Source organism: Amblyraja radiata, chromosome 1 (genome assembly GCF_010909765.2).
Source record: "Amblyraja radiata isolate CabotCenter1 chromosome 1, sAmbRad1.1.pri, whole genome shotgun sequence".
In the NCBI taxonomy this organism is placed as follows: Eukaryota; Metazoa; Chordata; class Chondrichthyes; order Rajiformes; family Rajidae; genus Amblyraja; species Amblyraja radiata.
Window position 1 is genome coordinate 118,201,307 of NC_045956.1, and position 20,314 is coordinate 118,221,620.

Here is a 20,314-nt window from a genome sequence, read left to right on the forward strand (position 1 = left end):
TGCCTCGGCAAGTCCACCAGCATTATCAGGGAGTAGTCTTACCCCATCACTCCTCCTTCTACCCTCTCCCATCAGGGAAGAGGAACAGAAGTTTGAAAACGCATACCTACAGATCCTAGTACAGTTTTTTCCCAGCTGTTATCAGACAAACTGAATGGCCCTCTCATCAGCAAAAGTGCAGTCCTGACCTCCCATCTACCTCATTGGAGACCTATGAACAATATTTAATTGGACTTTTATCTTGTAGTAAATATTGTGCCATTTTTTCTTTAGCTGTGCACTGTGGATGGCTTGATTGTAATCATGCATTCTTTTGACCGGATGGCATGTTTTTCATTGTACCTCGGTACAGTGACAATAAGCTAAACTAAAACTATAAACGATCCTGTGAATTAAAAAATGGTCATCAGTGAGTGGTTATTGGTGCGTAAATGGACATCAGCGAGTGGTCATTAATGCATAAATGTCACTTGATGGCACTTGTTCAGTTCAGTTTTATTTGTCATATGTAGGTTAACACAGGGTCAATGGTACAATGAAATGTGTTTGACAAGACAATGTGTCACCTCAGCAATGATATTACAAGGATAAAATTAAGGTTAAAAAGATAAGATAAAAGTGACATTGATAGGTAAAAGACAATAATAAATAAAATAATCAACATATATGATGTGTTTATGAGTTCAGAAGCCTGATGGCATGATTTAGATTAGATTAGATTAGATTAGATTAGATAGCCTTTATTGTCATTCAGACCGAAGTCTGAACGAAATTGCAGCAGTCAAACATACAATACAATAAAAAACAACAATAAACACATATTAACATCCACCACAGTGAGTCCACCCAGCATCTCCTCACTGTGATGGAGGCAAAAGTCTTTAGGTCTGCAGTCTCTTCCCTCCTCTTCTCCCTCTGCGCTGAGGCGATCCCCCACCGGGCGATGTTAAAAACTGTCCCGCGGCTCAATCACCGCTGCCGCCCACCAGTTCTGCTGACGCAGCCGCTGGCCCGCGGCCGAACCCCTACTCAGGCCACCACCGCCAGAACACCGTCCCAGCCACCCTCACGTGAGTATCGTGCCGTCTTCAGCCTCGGGCTGGGCCGTCCCCGACATGGGCGCCGTACCTCCCTCGGGCTGGGCCGTCCCCGACATGGGCGCCGTACCTCCCTCGGGCTGGGCCACCCCGACATGGGCGCCTACCTCCCTCGGGCTGGGCCGCCCCGACATGGGCGCCGTACCTCCCTCGGGCTGGGCCGCCCCGACATGGGCGCTGCTCCTCCCTCGGGCTGGGAACGCCATACCTCCCCGAGCTCGGCCACTCCGACGGGAGCACCGTTCCTTCCTCGGGCCAGGCCGCCCTCCCGGGAGCGTCACAGCCCCACACGGAAGCACTGTTCCAGCCCCGAGCCGGGCCGCCCTCACGGGAGCGAGCTCAGGGCGAGTCCTGGCGGGCTCTGCCTCCTGAGCCTCGAGGTCGCCAGCTCCGCCATTAGGCCTCAGCGCAGACGGAGGCAGAGAAGGGGAATACGACAAAAAAGTTGCATTCCCCGTCGGGAGAGACAGCAAGCCCCGTTTCAACCCCCCCCCCCCCAACACAAACTAAAAACCAAAACTAGACTAACCAAAAACGAAATAAACAACACAAAAAAACACAAAACAAACCAATCCAATCCAACTTTATTTGTTAAGATGATAAAAATGTTCTTAAGTCTGGTGGTACGTGCAGCCATGCTCGTGTATTGTCTGCCTGACGGTAACAAGGAGAACAGTCTGCGTGCTGGGTGGCTGTGGTCCTTGGTGATGCTGTGTGCCTTCAGCAGGCACCGCCTGTGGAAAATGTCCTGAATGGCCGGGAGACAGTTGCCAATGATGTGCTGTGCTGCCTTCACCACTCTCTGTAGTGATTTGCGGCTGTGGGCAGAACAGTTCCCGCACCAGACTGTGATGCAGCCCATCAGCAGACTCTCGATGGTGCAACTGTAGAAGTTTGTGAGGATGCTGGCGTTCATGCCAAAGTTCCTCAGTCTTCTCAGGAAAAAGAGCCGCTGGCAGGCTTTCTTAGTTATTGTGTCCATGTGTAGTGTCCAAGAGAGGTCCTCAGTGATGTGCACACCGAGGAACTTGAAGCTGCTGACTCTTTCAACCTAAGCATCACCGATGTGGATGGGGAGGTGTCCACTCCCCTGCTGTCTCCTGTAATCCACAATCACTTGACATCACGGGATGATTGCGGGCAAGCTAATTGGATGGTCCTCGGCAAAACCAAGACAGGACATAAGACTTGAGTATCTTTCCACATTGCTGATGGGGGGGAAACACTATTGAAGTTGTCAATATATTGGAAGTTCAGCGGGTTGTGGAGGGCAAGACTTCAGTACTACAGCCAGAGTGTACACCAGTGTTTTTTTGTCGTTTTTTGATGTGATGTGGGATGAATCCAATCGGCTGAAGGCCTGTTTTTGTTAAGGAAGGGAGTAAATTGGTACATTTTGTGAAGGCGGGGATCCAGGGCGGAAGCTGGGATAGATCATGCACCCGGCAATTCTGCCTGAATCAGTTAAAGTCCGTTCTGTTAGAAGTGAACTACAGGTTCTTCAGCATACTATTTCAAATTTTGTAAAGATAAATATTTTTTTAAGAGATGTAACTAAAGAATATGTTGAACAGCAATTAATACATTTCTAATTGGTCAAGATCAGGTATAACCAGGAGTAACTCAGCAGGACTCCTGAGTTACTCCAGCATGTCCCGCTGAGTTACTCCAGCATTTGTGTCTACCTTTGATTAAAACCAGCATCTGCAGTTCTGTCCAACATATAAGTAAAACCAGATAGATTACAATGGTTTTAGTTCGAGGGAGTGTCTTGGCAGTCAATGAAGATTCACCAGTTTGTGTTTGTGCAAAATTGATTGTTTGCCCTGTTAAAGAATTGTCTCTTCATTGCTGGTACAAAATGCCCATATTGTTGAGAGAGAGCAAATCCAGATGGTTGATTTTGGTTCTCCCTTCAGTATTCCTTTGCTAATCTAACCATTTTTTTGCTGCAATTTCCTGAGTAATTTTCTAGACAGGGCTTCTGGGTTATGTATGTTGTTATGTTGATGGGTAAACCTAGTTTAACAGATGGCCATAATAAAACACTATTATTTCTACCTCTCAGTAATAGCATTGAAGTTTTATGTAAATAAATGGCTGATTGATTATCCACAATAGTAATTGCAGACAGCTGTAGTTGTAGCAGTTTTGCTGGATTCAGTGCCTAGTTTCATAGTTGCTTCTTACACATATAGCTGCAAATAATTTCCATTTTTACATAACTATCATTTCAGTGGCAATTCGGAAAATGCTGGAAGCATTCGGCAGGTCAAGTGAGGAGGAAAGCAGTCAACTTTATGTGGACTCGTTTCCTCTCCCAGATAATGTGGCTTGGCCTGCTGAGTTCTTACAACTATTTCTGTTATTATTTCAGATTTCCAGCTTTATTTTTTGCTCAAATTATTTAAGCCATGATTGCTCGAGACAAGCTATGGACAAAGTTGATCTTCTAACTGTCGGGCTTTTGTGATTCAATCCTTAATCTGAATTTGAAAGAGCAGTAACTTGTTATTGTAATGTTATTGCTCAGAGTTTGTTAGTTTTTCCTCACAATTTGCCAGACTGACAGAACCATAAGTAATGCTGGTACACAAAATTGCTGGGGAAACTCAGCGGGTGCAGCAGCATCTATGGAGCGAAGGAAATAGGCGACGTTTCGGGCCGAAACCCTTCTTCAGACTGATGGGGGGTGGGAGAAAGAAGGAAAAGGGGAGGAGCCCGAGGGTGGGCGGATGGGAGGGTGGGAGGAGACAGCTAGAGAGTTAAGGAAGGGGAGGAGACAGCAGGGGCTAGCAAAATTGGGAGAATTCAATGTTAATGCCATAAGGACGCAAGGTCCCCAGACGGAATATGAGGTGCTGTTCCTCCAATTTCCGCTGTTGCTCACTCTGGCAATGGAGGAGACCCAGGACAGAGAGGTCGGATTGGGAATGGGAGGGGGAGTTGAAGTGCTGAGCCACCGGGAGTTCAGGTAGGTTTTTGCGGACTGAGCGGAGGTGTTCGGCGAAACGATCGCCCAACCTACGCTTTGCATAAGTAATGCTGGTTCTATCTCTGCCCATTATTGCATCTCATGTCATAAACATTCTTCCAATTAACTGAGAAGTGGATCAGTTTGCAAGCTGCATGTAGTCTTGGATCTGATCCTATAGCTAATATGTTTGAAAAGAAAACAATAATGAGGGAGAGTCAAATAAGTCTCTAACTTTTATGAGGGCTGCACGGTGGCACAGCAGTAGAGCTACTGCCTTGCAGCGCCAGAGACCCAGGTTCGATCCCAACTACAGGTGCAGTCTGTATGGAGTTTGTATGTTCTCCCCGTGACCTGCATGGATTTTCTCCGAGATCTTTGGTTTCCTCCCACTCTCCAAAGACATACAGGCTTGTAGGTTAATTGGCTTGGTATAAATGTAAATTGTCCCTGTGTGGGATAGTGTAAGTGTGCGGGATTGCTGGTCGGTGTAGACTAGGTGGGCTGAAGTGTCTGTTTCTGCGCTGTGTCTCTAACCTAAACTAAACTAAAAATAATAATCCTATCTTGTTAGATCGCAGTCCATATTCCAATTTAATGATGTCCAACATTTTTGATATTTTACATATTGGATTACTCGTTTAACTGGCTAACTATTTTACTTAATTGTTTAAATTTGCATTCTAGCTGATGTAAATTTTCACCACTCCTGATGCTACCAGTGTGGCTTACCATGGTGTAATATTCTGCATTTGGCTTACAGGCAGTTCTGCTACAATGGGTGCTTTCATAATACGAATTGGATATAACACAATTGATCAATTATGGAACATGTTTTGTGTAGTACAGGCTGAATTGGTTGGAATGTGTTCTACAGGGAGCAAGAAAACAACTAAAATTTTGTTTGGAAATTGACAAGCAGAAAAGTAAACACTTTTGGCAAAATAACAGTCTAGGGAAAATAAACTGTTCCAACCAACAGCCACTTGTAAGGTTCTCCAAGGGCAACAGAATTTAAGTAGCGTTGAGTTACCTTGGACTGACTGAAGAAGTAGCAGCAAAACATGGCGTATGTAGGTTCTATGGTCACTGCCATCCTCCAGGGCGCCTTCTGCTGGCTGGTCAGATGAGGAAATGCTAATGGAAAAATGACAGGCCGTGAGCAGTAAAATTACAATAACAAGTTGCAGTTCCTTGTTTTGGGTAACAGATCCTCTTAATTTAGCATCCTCAGGCGTGCATTAGCTCTGTTTGTAATGTGGAAAGATAACAGACTCTAAAGCACTCCCATGGATCTCATGGTTAGGACATGTTCGGAGGGATATGGGCCAAATGCAGGCAGGTGGAACTGGTAGCGATGTGACATATTGGTCGGTGTAGACCAACTGCGCTGAAGGGCCTGTTTCCACGGTGACTCTATGACACTTGCCCTGGCTGGTATTATAGAAAGTAGATCAAAATGTAATATTTTTAAGGGAAAGGAGTGTTTTTTAAAATGGGAAACATCATAAAAACGGTGGGTTTTTTAGTCACAACCATTTAAAATTTGCTGGGCTTTGAATATTTCTTGAACACACCCCCCACCCTATTCATTATCGCACTGTATCACTGTCGTCCTGCTGGGTTTCACTGTTTGTATCACTCGTTATCACCACCTCAGCAGCCAACAATGGACCATTGTGGGTTCCACCCTTCCTTGATTATCATTGCTGACTTTGATTTGTCATTTGCATATCGTTCGTTCATTTTTTCTATGCACCTTTGCATATCTTGTTTCCCTCTCCCCTGACTCTGAAGAAGGGTCTCGACCAAAAACGTATCTATTCCTTTTCTCCACCGATGGTGCATGACTCGCTGAGTTACTCTGGTTTTTTGTGTCTATCTTCGGTGTAAACCAGCATCTGCAATTCCTTCCTGCACAATCATTATCAACTTTCCATCTTCTCTTGATATCCCTTACACCTTATCCTAAAACATTTGCATCGCCCTGTACAAGCTTTCTGATACCTCTGAAGTGCGGTGACCAAAATTGATTGGAAATTCTCCAAATCTGCACTGCCAATGTTTTATAATTCCTTGGTGTAACATTTGTGGAGTTAATGCTTTGCTATTTTGGCAGTATAGTCAACTTTATATTTTTTCTTATTTTACAATTGTTTTTCAGCATGATCTTGACAATGAAAATAATTACCCCGGTACTCTAATTTTGCTTCCAGTTTTATTTACCTTGCTGCTCATTATTTTGTTTAATGCAGTTGTCAAAATTAAATTTAATTCCATAACTTGCCAAAACCTTCAGAAATCTGTTAACTACATCTGCTACATAAAAAAATAATATTTACATTGTTTTGCACACATCCTCTTTCATTACTGGAGTTTTCCATCATTACTGGAATTGTCAATCACAGGGCAAACCGTGCGTAAGCAGGCTTGAGAATGGCAGACTACCATTGTGTACCTCATTCTCGTCAACCTTTTTATCCTCCTGCATTTTAGGAGATGGAGATCTTTTCTGCAGTGCCTTGTGTAGTTGACACCTTAACTGCAGATCTTTGCATAGTCACATATGTTTCACTGCTTTTGTTTTAGCACCTGGTGGTTCATTTAATGAAATGCTGCCTCTCAGGATGCTTAAAAATCAGCTATATTCTGGAATATGTTGTGTGTGTTTTGGGTTAATATAAATGTAGAAAGAGTTTTAATTTTTAAACTGAATAAATTCACATTTGCTGCATACTGTTGCAATAAACATGGGGGGGGGGGGGGGAGAGAGCAAATATTTTCAATCCATGCATAACCTAACAACAGGGGAAGAATTATTTTTTAAGATGCTAAATTCCACCAATTTATCTTTAAAAATTATAACTTTTCAGCAGTCATTACGGCAGTCATATATTTGTAAACATGCAATTAAAAGGGCCATGTTTTGTATTTCTTTCATATCAAAAAATAATAATTCTGGTTTTCCACCAATAATTTTCTTCTGAAAACAAATTTGTCACTTATGTTCCCCAAAATGGGCCCCTCATCAGTCCAGACTGTCTAGTGCCTTATTTTAATTTGCCTCAGTGGAATGTGAAGCCGTGGATTAATAGTTGCTAACAAGTGCCAATGTCTTTCATTCAGCATAATTACAATGTGCATGAATTCACACATTATGGAACTAGACATATAGTCTCATGGTTTTGGATGTGTAGCTTTAAACAGCTTTAGAAACTGATGTTTGTTTGCTATTGATTTTAAAGTATAATAAATGATTACATTGCATTGAAACAGTGTTACCAAGCGATACAGCAAACAGCTGCACTATAGACTTGGTGAATTTCTGAATTTTTAATCTAATATTAAAATAACCACCCACAGAATAGGATGCTTGTGAAGAGGACTTGGTCTCCAAGTGTGACAGCTATTTTCAGACATATCTGGTCAAACTTATTTATAATACAACTTTTGTACTGGTTTACATATTTTTAATTACACAATCTGTTTGCACATCTGATGCACCTAAATACATGAAAAGGCAAACCGTGCTGTTTTCTGTAAATATTTTGTGTTTTAGGCAAAGTAATTGAATTGTGAAGGCCAGCATAAAAGTAAATTGCATAAAATTAGCATTTAATATGTCACTGGAAAATGTTCCGTCCTTGTGTTTTACTCTGAATGTATTTGTCCAAGTCAGAATGGTAACAGACTTACCCATCTGCTATTTTAGTTATTGGGTTAAATTTTACTTTGATATTTGCGTGTGAACTGTTAGCAAATTTTACATATTTGCATTTGTGCTGAAGAGAGCATTTATTCTGTCCTTGCTGCTGCTAGATGCTGCCCTCAACAATCATTTGCTTTGACAATGGAATATCACAAGTGTTAATGACCTATTTGGACATGTTGGCCTGTACATAATGTCTGCATGAAAATGAAGGAGTTTGTGAACTGGATAACATGTCTCAGTTGTACATATCTCAGTTGTACATCAAAATTAGCACATAATAATAATCATAAGAGTAACAAATTGCTCTTCAAAACGATTCTGGAAAAATGTAGCGCCATAATTTTGGAAAAAACATTACTTTTATTCTCAATACATACTTGGCACCACTGGTAAATGCAGTGTTTATCATCCATTTCTAATTGCTCTTGAAGTGGGGAATGTTCGGCCAGTTCCAAAAGCAGTTGAATTAACTACATTGTACAGTTCTGAGGAGGTTGTACAGGTACTAGAAGGATTGTAATTTATTTAAAATACATTAGTAATCCAGTTGTGTATGTTGGACAACCCAGCAATTTTGTGGGCACCATTATGGAGTCTTAACTTTTAAATGTCATTACTTGAATTTAAACCTTTATGCTTCCAGATCAATAGTCTAGGCCACTCGATACTGGTCTGGTAATGTCACCTGTGTGGCATTGTATCTCACTTTATGTACTGATGCTCAGCAGGTTAAATTTTAACAATACTCTTGGCATGATATTTCTGGCCAGTAGCCTTGACTACCAAAAATGTAATGTGTGCACTGCTTATAATTTCACACCAGCACAAAATGAGAAAATGTTTTCAAAGCATTGCTAACAATTCAGTGTATAAACTGAATGTTGGCATGAGTGAAGTACATCATGGCTTTATTGAAGGTGATTAAAGCAACTTAATCATAGCACATTATGCTGCTGAATATTGTGTTAAGTGCCTTTTCAGCAGTATTATTGAATAATTTCTCAATAGAAATCTCATTAAAATATCAAATTAATCTATTATAAATCTATCTAATAAGTTATCATGAACATTAATATTTGGGATTTTATGTTTTCTTTTTATAGAGATTTAGTAATAATAATAAATCTGTTTGTTTGCAGGATTGATTACAACAACGTCACGGAAACTAGACCGGGAGCAACAGGCAGAACACATCCTTGAGGTGGGAAGAGTTTATTTGCATTCAATTCTTTCAAAAACACTAATTATTGTGTTTATTATTAAAGTAAAAGAAAACAGCTTCAGATAGCATTGTTGCTGAAATATAATGTGGTTTATAGAGATAAGATTTTTGCATCTTCATCTTAAAACATCTTTTATTGGATATAGCGCAAGGGAACCCTGTGTTCTGTGTCAGCATCATGAACCCCTGTTTTGCATTAATTAGACAGTGCTGATGGCTAATCCATCATGGATTTGCGAATGGAACATCAATGAGGATCCCTTTCCTGGAGTGAAGATTTAAGAAATCTTCTCGATTTCTTGCAGCATGTTTGCTTCAATTAGGGATATTGAAATGGCTGAGAAATAAATGCCATGAAGAATCCTTGTAGGAAATTTCATCTGAATCTGTTATGTGGAAGCAAATATTCATCAGTAATAAATCATTTAAATTGTGATCTGTGGTCAATTAAAGAACCAATATTTTTATTAATTCTCACCTTCCTTGTCCTGCCTTGCAAGTCCTCTTATGACCATCCTGGTGTGAAGAGTCATTTGGAATTATTGTGGGCTGTACAAGAATAATATGAAGTGAGCGGTTGACTGAAAAAAAGATGCAAAGTGCTGGAGTGACTCAACGGGTCAGGCAGCATCCTTGAAGAACATAGATAGACAACATTTTGGTTTATGTAATTAATAGTGTCCAATTAACATTTGACATAATTCTCAAAACTGGCTTAAAATTACAATGTAACTATCATATGGAGCTTATTTCATTTTCTTTTCAACTAATACGGGTGTTGGCATTGGTGTGGTGTGCCAAAAGACCTGTTTCTCTGTATGAGCATACCGGATGTTCTGCTTGGATTTAAAATATTCAGTTTATAGACTAATTTCTGACCAGAACTGTTAGTCATGGTCAGTATCCTCCTATTTCCAGCAATGGATGTTGGAACAGATTGTCAGAAGAAGCAGTTGATACTCAATTAACTCCAGTAAAAGGTGGATAAACATTAGGATTGACATCGATAGAATAAAGTACAACCAAAGATAATCGAGCACTTTGCAGGATACAAAGATTACTTTACTCCTGGGATCGATTCTGTAATTGTCGTTGTGGGCTTTGTGAAGTGAAGGTTAATGGTGTGGAATTTTGCCTCATTGCTTTTATTGGATAGGTGAAGAATTTGCAAAGCTAGTTTGGACACAATCCAATAGGTAGTTGGTGCTATGAAAGTTTTTATGCTGAAGTGGCCTGTTCCTGCTCGGGACAATTGTTTGGGACATGGCTAATCTTCTGTTTGCTGTATGACTGAGCCCTATTTTTAGTGACCATGCAACTGAAGCCATCTTTCCAGGAGCCAACTTAAATACTTGCTCTAGTAGAGCGTTAAATAAAACATTTTCATTAAATTTACTAATCAGGATCCAATAATGCATTTAGTTTAGTTTAGAAATACAGCATGGAAACAGGCTCTGCGGCCCACCAAATCCATGCCAGCCAACAATCTTTAAACTAGTTCTAGCCTAACACTAGGCACAATTTACAGAACCTAATTAACCTACAAACCTGCATGTTTTTAGAATGGGGGAGGAAACAGGAACACTGAAGAAAACGCACGGGGTCACAGGGAGAATGTACAAACTCCTTACAGAAAGCACCCCTGGTCAGGATTGAACCTGTGTCTAGCGCTGTATGGCAGCAGCTCTACAGCTGCGCCACTGTGCCTCCCTAAGGAATTGGGGTTCCTGTTTCCATTTTATTCCAGCAGTTGACCATTTGCATTAAGCGGTTGCAAAATACACCGCACATGTATTTCCTGCCACTCCCATTCCCCCAATCTGATGTCTTAAAGTTTCGTAAGCTGTAGACTGTCTCAGGCTACGTGGGAGCACAATGGGGCACCAGGGTGGAGAGAGGTCTTGGTGGAGGTAGAAGTTATTTTCCCCTTCCAGCAATAGGCGCGCCTTGCACAATGAGTTCCAGTGCACAAACTGAATGAATTGTCCTGCTGACACTGTAGAACAATCAGCTAGCTGCATGTGCCTGGCTGAAATCTGTGCTGCGATGAATAATATCTACCCTGTTGTTTTGTTTGAGAGGCATACTGTCACAAGACTTCTGCTGAACTTTCATTAATTGTATTTTTTTAAGGGTGCAATTACCGTGCTGTATTGGGGAAAGCAGCTTCTGTTTGGAAATGATAAATGTTTATTTTGCCGCCCTACAGTTGTTGGCTGAGGGCGCTGTGTGTTTTGTTTGAAAGACTCGCTTCAAGCAGCAAACAATTCTACTATTGCTGAGCGACATAATACATTACAACGGTTTGGATACTTATGCAATTGATGTAATTCTTAAACATCTCACGTTTGATTTGTGACTTGGTGCTTCATACAAACATTTATAACACTGCAAGGAAACATTAAGACTGTATCCCTCTAATTATCCATTTGCTAGCTTAGTGAGTGAATTCAGGGCATCATAAAAATGTGCATGATGAGACAATAAATTAATTTATCTACATTGAGCATGTTTTCTTTGGCTTTAAATGACCAGGCTTCCATGCATGAGTAATAATTAAGATCATTCATTACAGTAGCACAGTATACGTATACCAGAGCTAGGGGCGATAGATCAGATTACTGTGTTCAGGTCTCTTTACCCTGGAATGTAGAGCTCTGGATGGATAATATTTCAGAAATTGAGCGTTGAGATATAAATTAGATTTTGGACAAAAGATCTCTTATTTTTAACTGTTAGCTCAACCTCACTGAATTGTTATTGGAATCCTTTCTGGCAAGTGTTGTTAATCATACAAAGTGTGATTCATGTAAGTGTGAGTCATATACACAGTCTCTTTGTCCCCCAGAGTTTATGCTGACCATTAAGCCCCATTTAAACTAATCCTACATTTTGTTCTCCCCCAAATCCATTCAACTCACCCAAAATGTTCACCCTCCTGCACACTTGGACCAATCTACAGTAGCCAATCAACCTACTAGCCTGAATTACTTTGGTGTAGAAGATAGAACAGTAGAGCACAAGAACAAGCCCTTTGGCCCACAATATATGTGCCAAACATGATGCCAAGACCATCTCTTATCGACTGACACACAATCCATATCCCTCCATTTCCTGCATACCCATATGCCTCTTCAAAAATTTCTTAAATGCCACTGTTATATCTGCTTCAGCCACCACCTCTGGCAGCACGTTCCATGCACTCATCACCTTCTGAGGAAAAAATAACTTGCCCTGTACATCTCCTTTTAAACTTTACCCCTCTCGCTTTGAAGCTATGCCCTCTAGTATTTAGTTTTTCCATCCTGGGAAAAGGATTCCGTCTACCCTATCCATGCTTTTCATTATTTTATATACTTCTAACAGGTTTCCCCATAAACTCAGGCATTCCAAAGAAAACAATCAAAGTCTGTCCAGCTCCTCCAGATAGCTAACACCCCCAACTCTAGGCATAATTTTGGCATGTGGAAAGGAAACCAGTGTACCTGGTTGATACCCTTGTGATCATGCAAACTGCACATAGACAAAAACAAGAGGTCAGGATGGTACATAGGGGGCTGGAGCTATGAGGCAGCAGCTCTGCTAGGCTGTACCATGGTCTTTGAGTGAACATGTGCATGGTCTTTGAGTGAACATTTGTCCAGGTATCATTTCATCAAAGCAAATCAGCATGGATTTGTGATGGGTAGACCGTCTGATTCATTTTGGATTCCTTTTTGCTAATGTCTCAGTCAATGTTGGAACACCTGCATGGATTGTTTGGAATTACAAAGTATAGTGTAAGTGAGGGAGGAGGTTGAGGGGGAGGCCATGTGCATATGTCTGTGTGTTTGAGAAAGAGAGGGAGAGAATAGAGAGTAACATTCATGTACCTAGAGTTTGTGCAGGTCTACATAACCGTGGAGTGTGCGTGCTGGGTAAAGGTAGCAGAGTTTAACCTCTATTAACTCGGACCAATTTGCCCTGGGACCAAGATCTCTCCCTGTGAGCCCTATGTGTAACTGGTGTGCACCCATTACCTCACACCAATAAGGAATTATTTAAAATATTTTCCACTTTGAATGAAATTTGGAGCTTTCGCCAAGACTGGCAAAACTATTGTAGTTGCCTGGGAACCCGGGACAGTTCAACTCTGGCATTGCCACTCTTCATGAGATAGTCAATCAAATAAGATCAAATAGAACAAGTTGTCCTACAACATTAGGCTGTGCACGCCATTCGCAAGAAGAAGTGAGATACAGTGGGTTAGACAAGAACAGTAAGCCAGCATCCTTTTGAAATGGCAAGCTGGAAGAGGCGTACTAACTTCAGATGTGTTTTTTTCCATTAAGAATGGAATGGTCTGGCATCTCCCGCGGTAGGATAGGGGAATTTATTATGAGCTTCCTGCTACTGTGGAACCAGCATGTTATGGACAAAGGACAAAGGACATTTATTTGTCACGTACACCAATTGGTATAGTGAAATTTGTCTTGCCATGCAGCACACAGATAAAGATAAGACACAACATTAAAGAATTGAACAATAAACATAAAAAACATCCCCCCACAATGGTTTCCATTATGAGGGAAGGCACAAAGTCCAGTCCCCATCCCCTTGTCCACCCATAGTCTGGCCTATAGAGTCCTCCGCAGTCATCAATATATCTGCCCCAACCCATGATGGCACAATAGAGGAATTCTATTTGTGTGCATCAATCCCGAGTCTGAGTCCCATCTCTTCCTTTTCCTCTTTGGCAGAGTCAATGTCAGAATTAAAACTTGAGATTGGTTATGCCGAGATAGCAAAGCCTAAATCCAACTCAATACCCTCGTCCTGGTAAAATGTGGGAACATAGACGTCATAACACAGTGTAATATTTCCTCCGGGATACAAGGAATTCTGGCAGAGCCATCAATCCAAGCACAAGCACCTCTTGGATTTCAGGACTGCAAGCCAAGAACACACTGACGACTGTAAAATCAATGATCCTCTAAATTGTGGGTGGCATAGTGGCGCAGCGGGAGAACTGCTGCCTCACAGTGCCAGAGACCCGAGTTCAATCCCAACTACGGGTACTGTCTGTGCAGAGTTTGTACGTTCTCCCTTGACGGCGTGGGTTTTCTCCGGGTTCTCCGGTTTCCTCTCACATTCCAAAGACGTGCAGATTTAACATAGATGCATAGAAACATAGAAAATAGGTGCAGGAGGAGGTCATTTGGCCCTTCGAGCCAGCACCGCCATTCATTGTGATCATGGCTGATGTCCCCTATCAATAACCCGTGCCTGCCTTCTCCCCATATCCCTTGACTCCACTAGCCCCTAGAGCTCTATCTAACTCTCTCTTAAATCCATCCAGTGACTTGGCCTCCACTGCCCTTGTGGCAGGGAATTCCATAAATTCACAACTCTGGGTGAAAAAGTGTTTTCTCACCTCAGTCTTAAATGACCTCCCCTTTATTCTAAGACTGTGGCCCTTGGTTCTGGACTCGCCCCACATTGGGAACATTTTTCCTGCATCTAGCTTGTCCAGTCCTTTTATAATTTTATATGTTTCTATAAGATATCCCCTCATCCTTCTAAACCCCAGTGAATATAAGCCTAGTCTTTTCAATCTTTCTTCATATGACAGTCCCGCCATCCGAGGGATCAATCTCGTGAACCTACGCTGCACTGCCTCAATCACAAGGATGTCCTTCCTCAAATTAGGAGACCAGAACTGTACACAATACTCCAGATGTGGTCTCACCAGAGCCCTATACAACTGCAGAAGAACCTCCTTACTCCTATACTGAAATCCTCTTGTTATGAAGGCCAACATTCCATTAGCTTTCTTCACTGCCTGCTGTACCTGTAAGCCAACTTTCAGTGACCGATGTACAAGGACACCCAAGTCTCGATGCACCTCCCCCTTACCTAACCTAACCCCATTGAGATAGTCATCTGCCCCCTTGTTTTTGCCGCCAAAGTGGATAACCTCACATGTATCTATTATACTGCATTTGCTACATATCTGCCCACTCACTCAACCTGTCCAGGTCACCCTGCAACCTCCTAACATCCTCTTCACAGTTCACACTGCCACCCAGCTTTGTGTCATCCGCAAACTTGCTAGTGTTGCTCCTAATTCCCTCTTCCAAATCATTAATATATATTGTAAACAGTTGCGGCCCCAACACCGAGCCTTGCGGCACTCCACTCGCCACTGCCTGCCATTCTGAAATGGACCCGTTCACTCCTACTCTTTGCTTCCGGTCTGCCAACCAATTTTCTATCCACGTCAACACCCTACCCCCAATACCATGTGCTCTAATTTTAATCACCAGTCTCCCATGCGGGACCGTATCAAAGGCTTTCTGAAAGTCTAGATACACTACATCCGCTGGCACCCCTTCATCCATTTTACTTGTCACATCATCAAAAAATTCCAGAGGATTAGTCAAGCATGATTTCCCCTTCATAAATCCATGTTGACTTGGACTAATCCTTTTACTGCTATCCAAATGCCCCATTATTACCTCTTTAATAATTGACTCCAGCATCTTTCCAACCACCAAAGTCAGGCTAACTGGTCTGTAATTCCCCGTTTTCTCCCGCTCATTTCTTGAAAAGTGGGATAACATTAGCTATCCTCCAATCCACAGGAACTGATCCTGAATCTATTGAATTGGATAATGATCACCAATGCGTCCACTATTTCTAGAGCCACCTCCCTGAGGACCCTGGGATGCAGACCATCAGGCCCAGGGGATATATCATCCTTCAGTCCCATTAGCCCACCCAATACTATTTCTTGCCTAATGAAAATTTATTTCAGTTCCTCTACCCCCTTAGATCCTCTGTCCTCCAGTACATCTGGGAAATTGTTTGTGTCTTCCTTAGTGAAGACAGATCCGAAGTACCTGTTCAACTCTTCTGCCATTTCCTTGTTAGCCGTAATCATTTCACTCGTGTCTGCCTGCACATTTGACTTTGCTACTCTTTTTCCCTTAACATATCTAAAGAAGCTTTTACTGTCCTTCTTTATATTCCTGGCCAGCTTCCCTTCGTACTTCATCTTTTCAGCCCGTATTGCCCGTTTTGTTTCCTTCTGTTGTCCTATGAAAGTTTCCCAATCCTCTGGCTTCCGGCTACTCTTTGCAGTGTTATACATCTTTCCTTTTAGTTTTATTCTATCCCTAACTTCTCTTGTCAGCCATGGTTGCCTCCTACTCCCCTTAGAATCTTTCTTCCTTTTTGGAATGAAATGATCCAGTGTCTTCCGGATTATGCCCAGAAATTCCTGCCATTGCTGTTCCACCATCATTCCTGCTAGAATCCCTTTCCAGTCTACCTTGGCCAGCTCCCCTCTCATGCCTTCATAGTCCCCTTTGTTCAACTGCATCACTGACACTTCCGATTTAACCTTCTCCTTCTCAAATTTGTAGGTTAATTGGCTTTGTAAATTGCCTTTATTGTGTAGGTCATAGATCTTGTGTACAGGTGATCGATGGTTGGTGTGGACCCGGTGGGCTGAAGGGCCTGTTCCAAACTGTATCTCTAAGCTCTATATTGCGGTCATCTCGTTCAACCATTCCTTAAAAGGAAAGCAGTGAATATATTTAAGGCCGAGATAGATTCTTGATTAGTACAGATGTCAGAGGTTATGAGGAGAAGGCAGGAGAATGGGGATCGGAGGAAGAGATAGATCAGCCATGATTGAATGGCGGAGTAAACTTTATGGGCCGAGTGGCCTAATTCTCCTCCTATCACGTGACCTTATGACCATATAAACACCACAGAAAAGTAGCCATGAAAAATTCAATGTCAACAGATTCAAGGGCACCCCTTTCCAAGCTTAATGTCAGCGTTTTTGCAAAGATGCATTTGTGCCCACGTGTTCAGGGGAGAGAGAGAACATGCACTGTCCACGGCATTCTGATGCACCGCAATAGCTGGAGTGCACACTGGCGGTTATATTATGTTGTGGGACAGTCATGTTATGATATGAATGTGTAATATGCGCATTGATATTTTGATGGATTAGCACATACTGTAAATTTGTGACCAAACCTTCATTATAAAAACAGTTAGAAAAAAAAAAACTGGCTTTAAACAAAAAGAAAAGAGGCAGCTGATAACTCTAGTCAACAGGAGTTGCAGAGTCCACAGTACATTGGAATCGACCATCATTAGTAATAGCCGGCAGTTGTATGGTTTCTGTGCCTGAAGACGTTAAGACTGGATGGATGAAATTACCAGATCCAACAGTTAATTAATTAGAAATGTAAGGCTTGTTGAGACTGAAAATGACTGAAAATCTCAAGGGATAAAGAATTGTAGCTTGACAAGCATCTGACGGCTAAAGTTCAACAAAGGCCTCTTGATCTGAAGAGCAGATTGTGGTAGTAAAGAGTGCAGGAAATAAAACAGCCTATAAATATGACGTGTGGACTCTTCAGCAAGAACAGACGAAGCCTCGTCAAACTACCGAGAGGCAGTCAGCACCCACGGGAAGAAATACTTTGAAGAACTCAAGCAAGATTCTTGTCTTCAGCACGAATATCCTTGATGCCATTTCATAGCATGTTATTCACTACAGTTTCAGTACTCGGTCGGTTCAGCAAGAGATTGAAAAGGCAGTTCCCCAGCTGAATAAACACACAAGGCATCTGACACAGACATCATCCCAGCTGAAGTTTTAAAGCATTGGGGAGAGGTCATTTTGACATGAATTCATAACCTCTGCCCTTGTCTAGGATGATGAGAATATACCCAGGCATCTGAGGGTCCACAGTCATGGCAATTTTCAAAAAAAAAGTCTAGTTATGATAATTATAGAGAAATCTCCTTGCAGTCTGTCACGGGAAAAGTTATTGCCATGATCTTCGAAAACCATCGACTACTACTGGGTAATGAACTGATCCCAGAGTCATAATGTGGATTCCGTCTATCGTGAGGTACAATGGAGATGATCTTCGTCACATGACAATTTCAAGACAAGTGTAGGGAGTAGCAATCATGTCTGTACATAGTCTTCCTTGATCTCAGTAAAGACTTTGAGACCAGAGTGACTAAAGATATCTTTCTCAATTTGGCTGTCATGAGAAATCTGTGCTCATTCAACATCACCCATTCCTTCCCTCCAGAGATGCTGCCTGTCACACTGACTTACTCCAGCTATTTGTATCCATCTTTGTTATCATTCAAGGTAGACAAAAATGCTGGAGGAACTCAGCGGGTGAGGCAGCATCTATGGAGCGAAGGAAATAGGCAACGTTTCGGGTGGAGACCCTTCTCCATAGATGCTGCCTCTGAAGAAGGGTCTCGACCCGAAACGTTGCCTATTTCCTTCGCTCCATAGATGCTGCCTCACCGCTGAGTTTCTCCAGCATTTTTGTCTACCTTCAATTTTACAGCATCTGCAGTTCCTTCTTAAACAACTTGTTATCATTCAATGTCTGTTGCATGATGGCTGGGATCTTGACCACAAACCCAATCCAAGTACGGACTGGATTCAAGCAATGCGGACTCATCATCCCCATCATCCTGTTGATCTTCCTTGCTTTCAATGGATTTTGTACATATGTAACCAGGTTCAAGTTCCAGTTGCTTTAAGGGGATCCATTAGCCCATTGCATGAGAGAACTCTTTCACCTGTAATACTGATGCACAATTAAACGAATGACACTAGACATAACAGAGCAACAGAAATGTTAAATTAAAAAATAACTGAACCATTTTGAGTGTTATCAGCATTTGGCAGCAAGGTGGTTTGGTAATAGCAGGAGTTATAAAATAAGAAGCATATTTTAATGCCCATTGACTGTAGCAAGTATAGTTGTTTGCCTTTGTTTAATGAGAGTAAACAGTTATGAACATAGTGGCAAAGAAAAGTTTCCATTTGTGAAATGCTTTTAATGTGGCAACATAAATGTGGCAAAGCTGCTTCACAGGGCTTTTTCAGATAAAGTAATGCCAAGTTTCAAAAAGAAGAAATGAACTAATTTCTGATTAAAGTAGCATACTTAAGTGAGGTTTAGCAGTAGATGCGCAGATGGCATGGGTATAGCCAGACTTTGTGGTGAAAAGAAGCCACCTAAGGTTAGAGTTTAGCGATACAGGCATAGAAACAGGCCCTTCAGCCCATCGAGTCCACGCCGACCATCGATCACCTGTACACTAGTTCTATGACATCCCACTTTCACATCCTAAACATTAAGAGCAATTTACATAAACCATTTAACCTGCAAACCTAAACGTCTTTCGTACATGAGAGGAAGCCATAGCACCCGGAGAAAACCCACGCGGTCCCAGAAAAAATATACAAACCTCACATAGACAGCACCCATAGTCAGTATCAAACCCAGGTCACTGGTGCTGTATGGCAACATCTTTGTGATTGTATCATTATGTGGTTCAAAGCTTATCCGAGGATCAGGTATGATATTAAGATTGTTGAGGAAAGTTCAATCGGACAGTATCAGGGTGAGAGATGTAATTGATGACACGGACACCCAATGACAGTGGCTTTTGTCTTCTATTGCTGGAGGCTTCTGCTTATCCTGCACTATGTATTTAACAAATGGTTTGGCATTTTGGAACAGCGGAAGAGATGAGAAGTGATGGTGAGGTAGAGTTGAACATCATTACCACACACATAGACACTAAAATCACGATGTCAGAGGATGTAGTTGAAGGTTGGCGCATGGATGAGGAATGGCAGAGGTTCAGGGAGAGATCTTCCCTGATGTGTTGTGGCAGTAGTCTGGAGCAGTGCAGGAAGAGAAGCCATTTCTCGTGGTTAGACTGAATCGAGAGGGATGAAAACCGGGCAAATGTGGCCCCATCCTGCTGCTCGACAATGAATAGATAAATAATAATGTATTGTTCTAGATTCTGATTGCTTCATATAATATGCTCATGCATCTGTTTTTTGCCGTACGGTTTCAGTAAAAACAAATGGAATATTTGGATTGTGGGCATATGGAGAAGCTTTACTGTACAGGAAGAATTTAAGCCCTTTCAGTGCAATCTGTAACAGTGCACTGATGCCTCTATGTCTGGGACTTAATAAAATTACATTTTTGGAGCTCCTTGGTATTTTGCAGTTCAGACACCACAGAAGCTGTTGACAGTTGAATTTAATATGCATAGCCTGGTCTTGGAAATGTTCCACTCAACTCAAATCAGATCAAAGAAATTCACAATTCAAAGAATCAGAAGCTGTTGTTGCTATCAATGAAAGTGGAAAATACTCATCCATCAGAATCCAAAAGGAGAAGGCATTTTCCATGCAGCAAAGACTTCCTGTACAAAATGTTTCTCTGTCTTCATTCAGTGGTTGCTAA

At 41.8% G+C, this 20,314-nt stretch overlaps 1 protein-coding gene across 6 annotated transcripts in view; it reads left to right on the forward strand.

The window, feature by feature from the left end:
• fat1 (FAT atypical cadherin 1) overlaps window positions 1-20,314 on the forward strand; it is a 197,443-nt gene that overhangs the window by 89,189 nt on the left and 87,940 nt on the right. For all 6 annotated transcript variants that reach the window (XM_033029649.1, XM_033029641.1, XM_033029665.1 and 3 more), the window contains exon 4: window positions 8,923-8,984. In XM_033029649.1, the coding sequence (XP_032885540.1) occupies window positions 8,923-8,984 (62 nt within the window). The remainder of the gene's footprint in view (window positions 1-8,922; window positions 8,985-20,314) is intronic.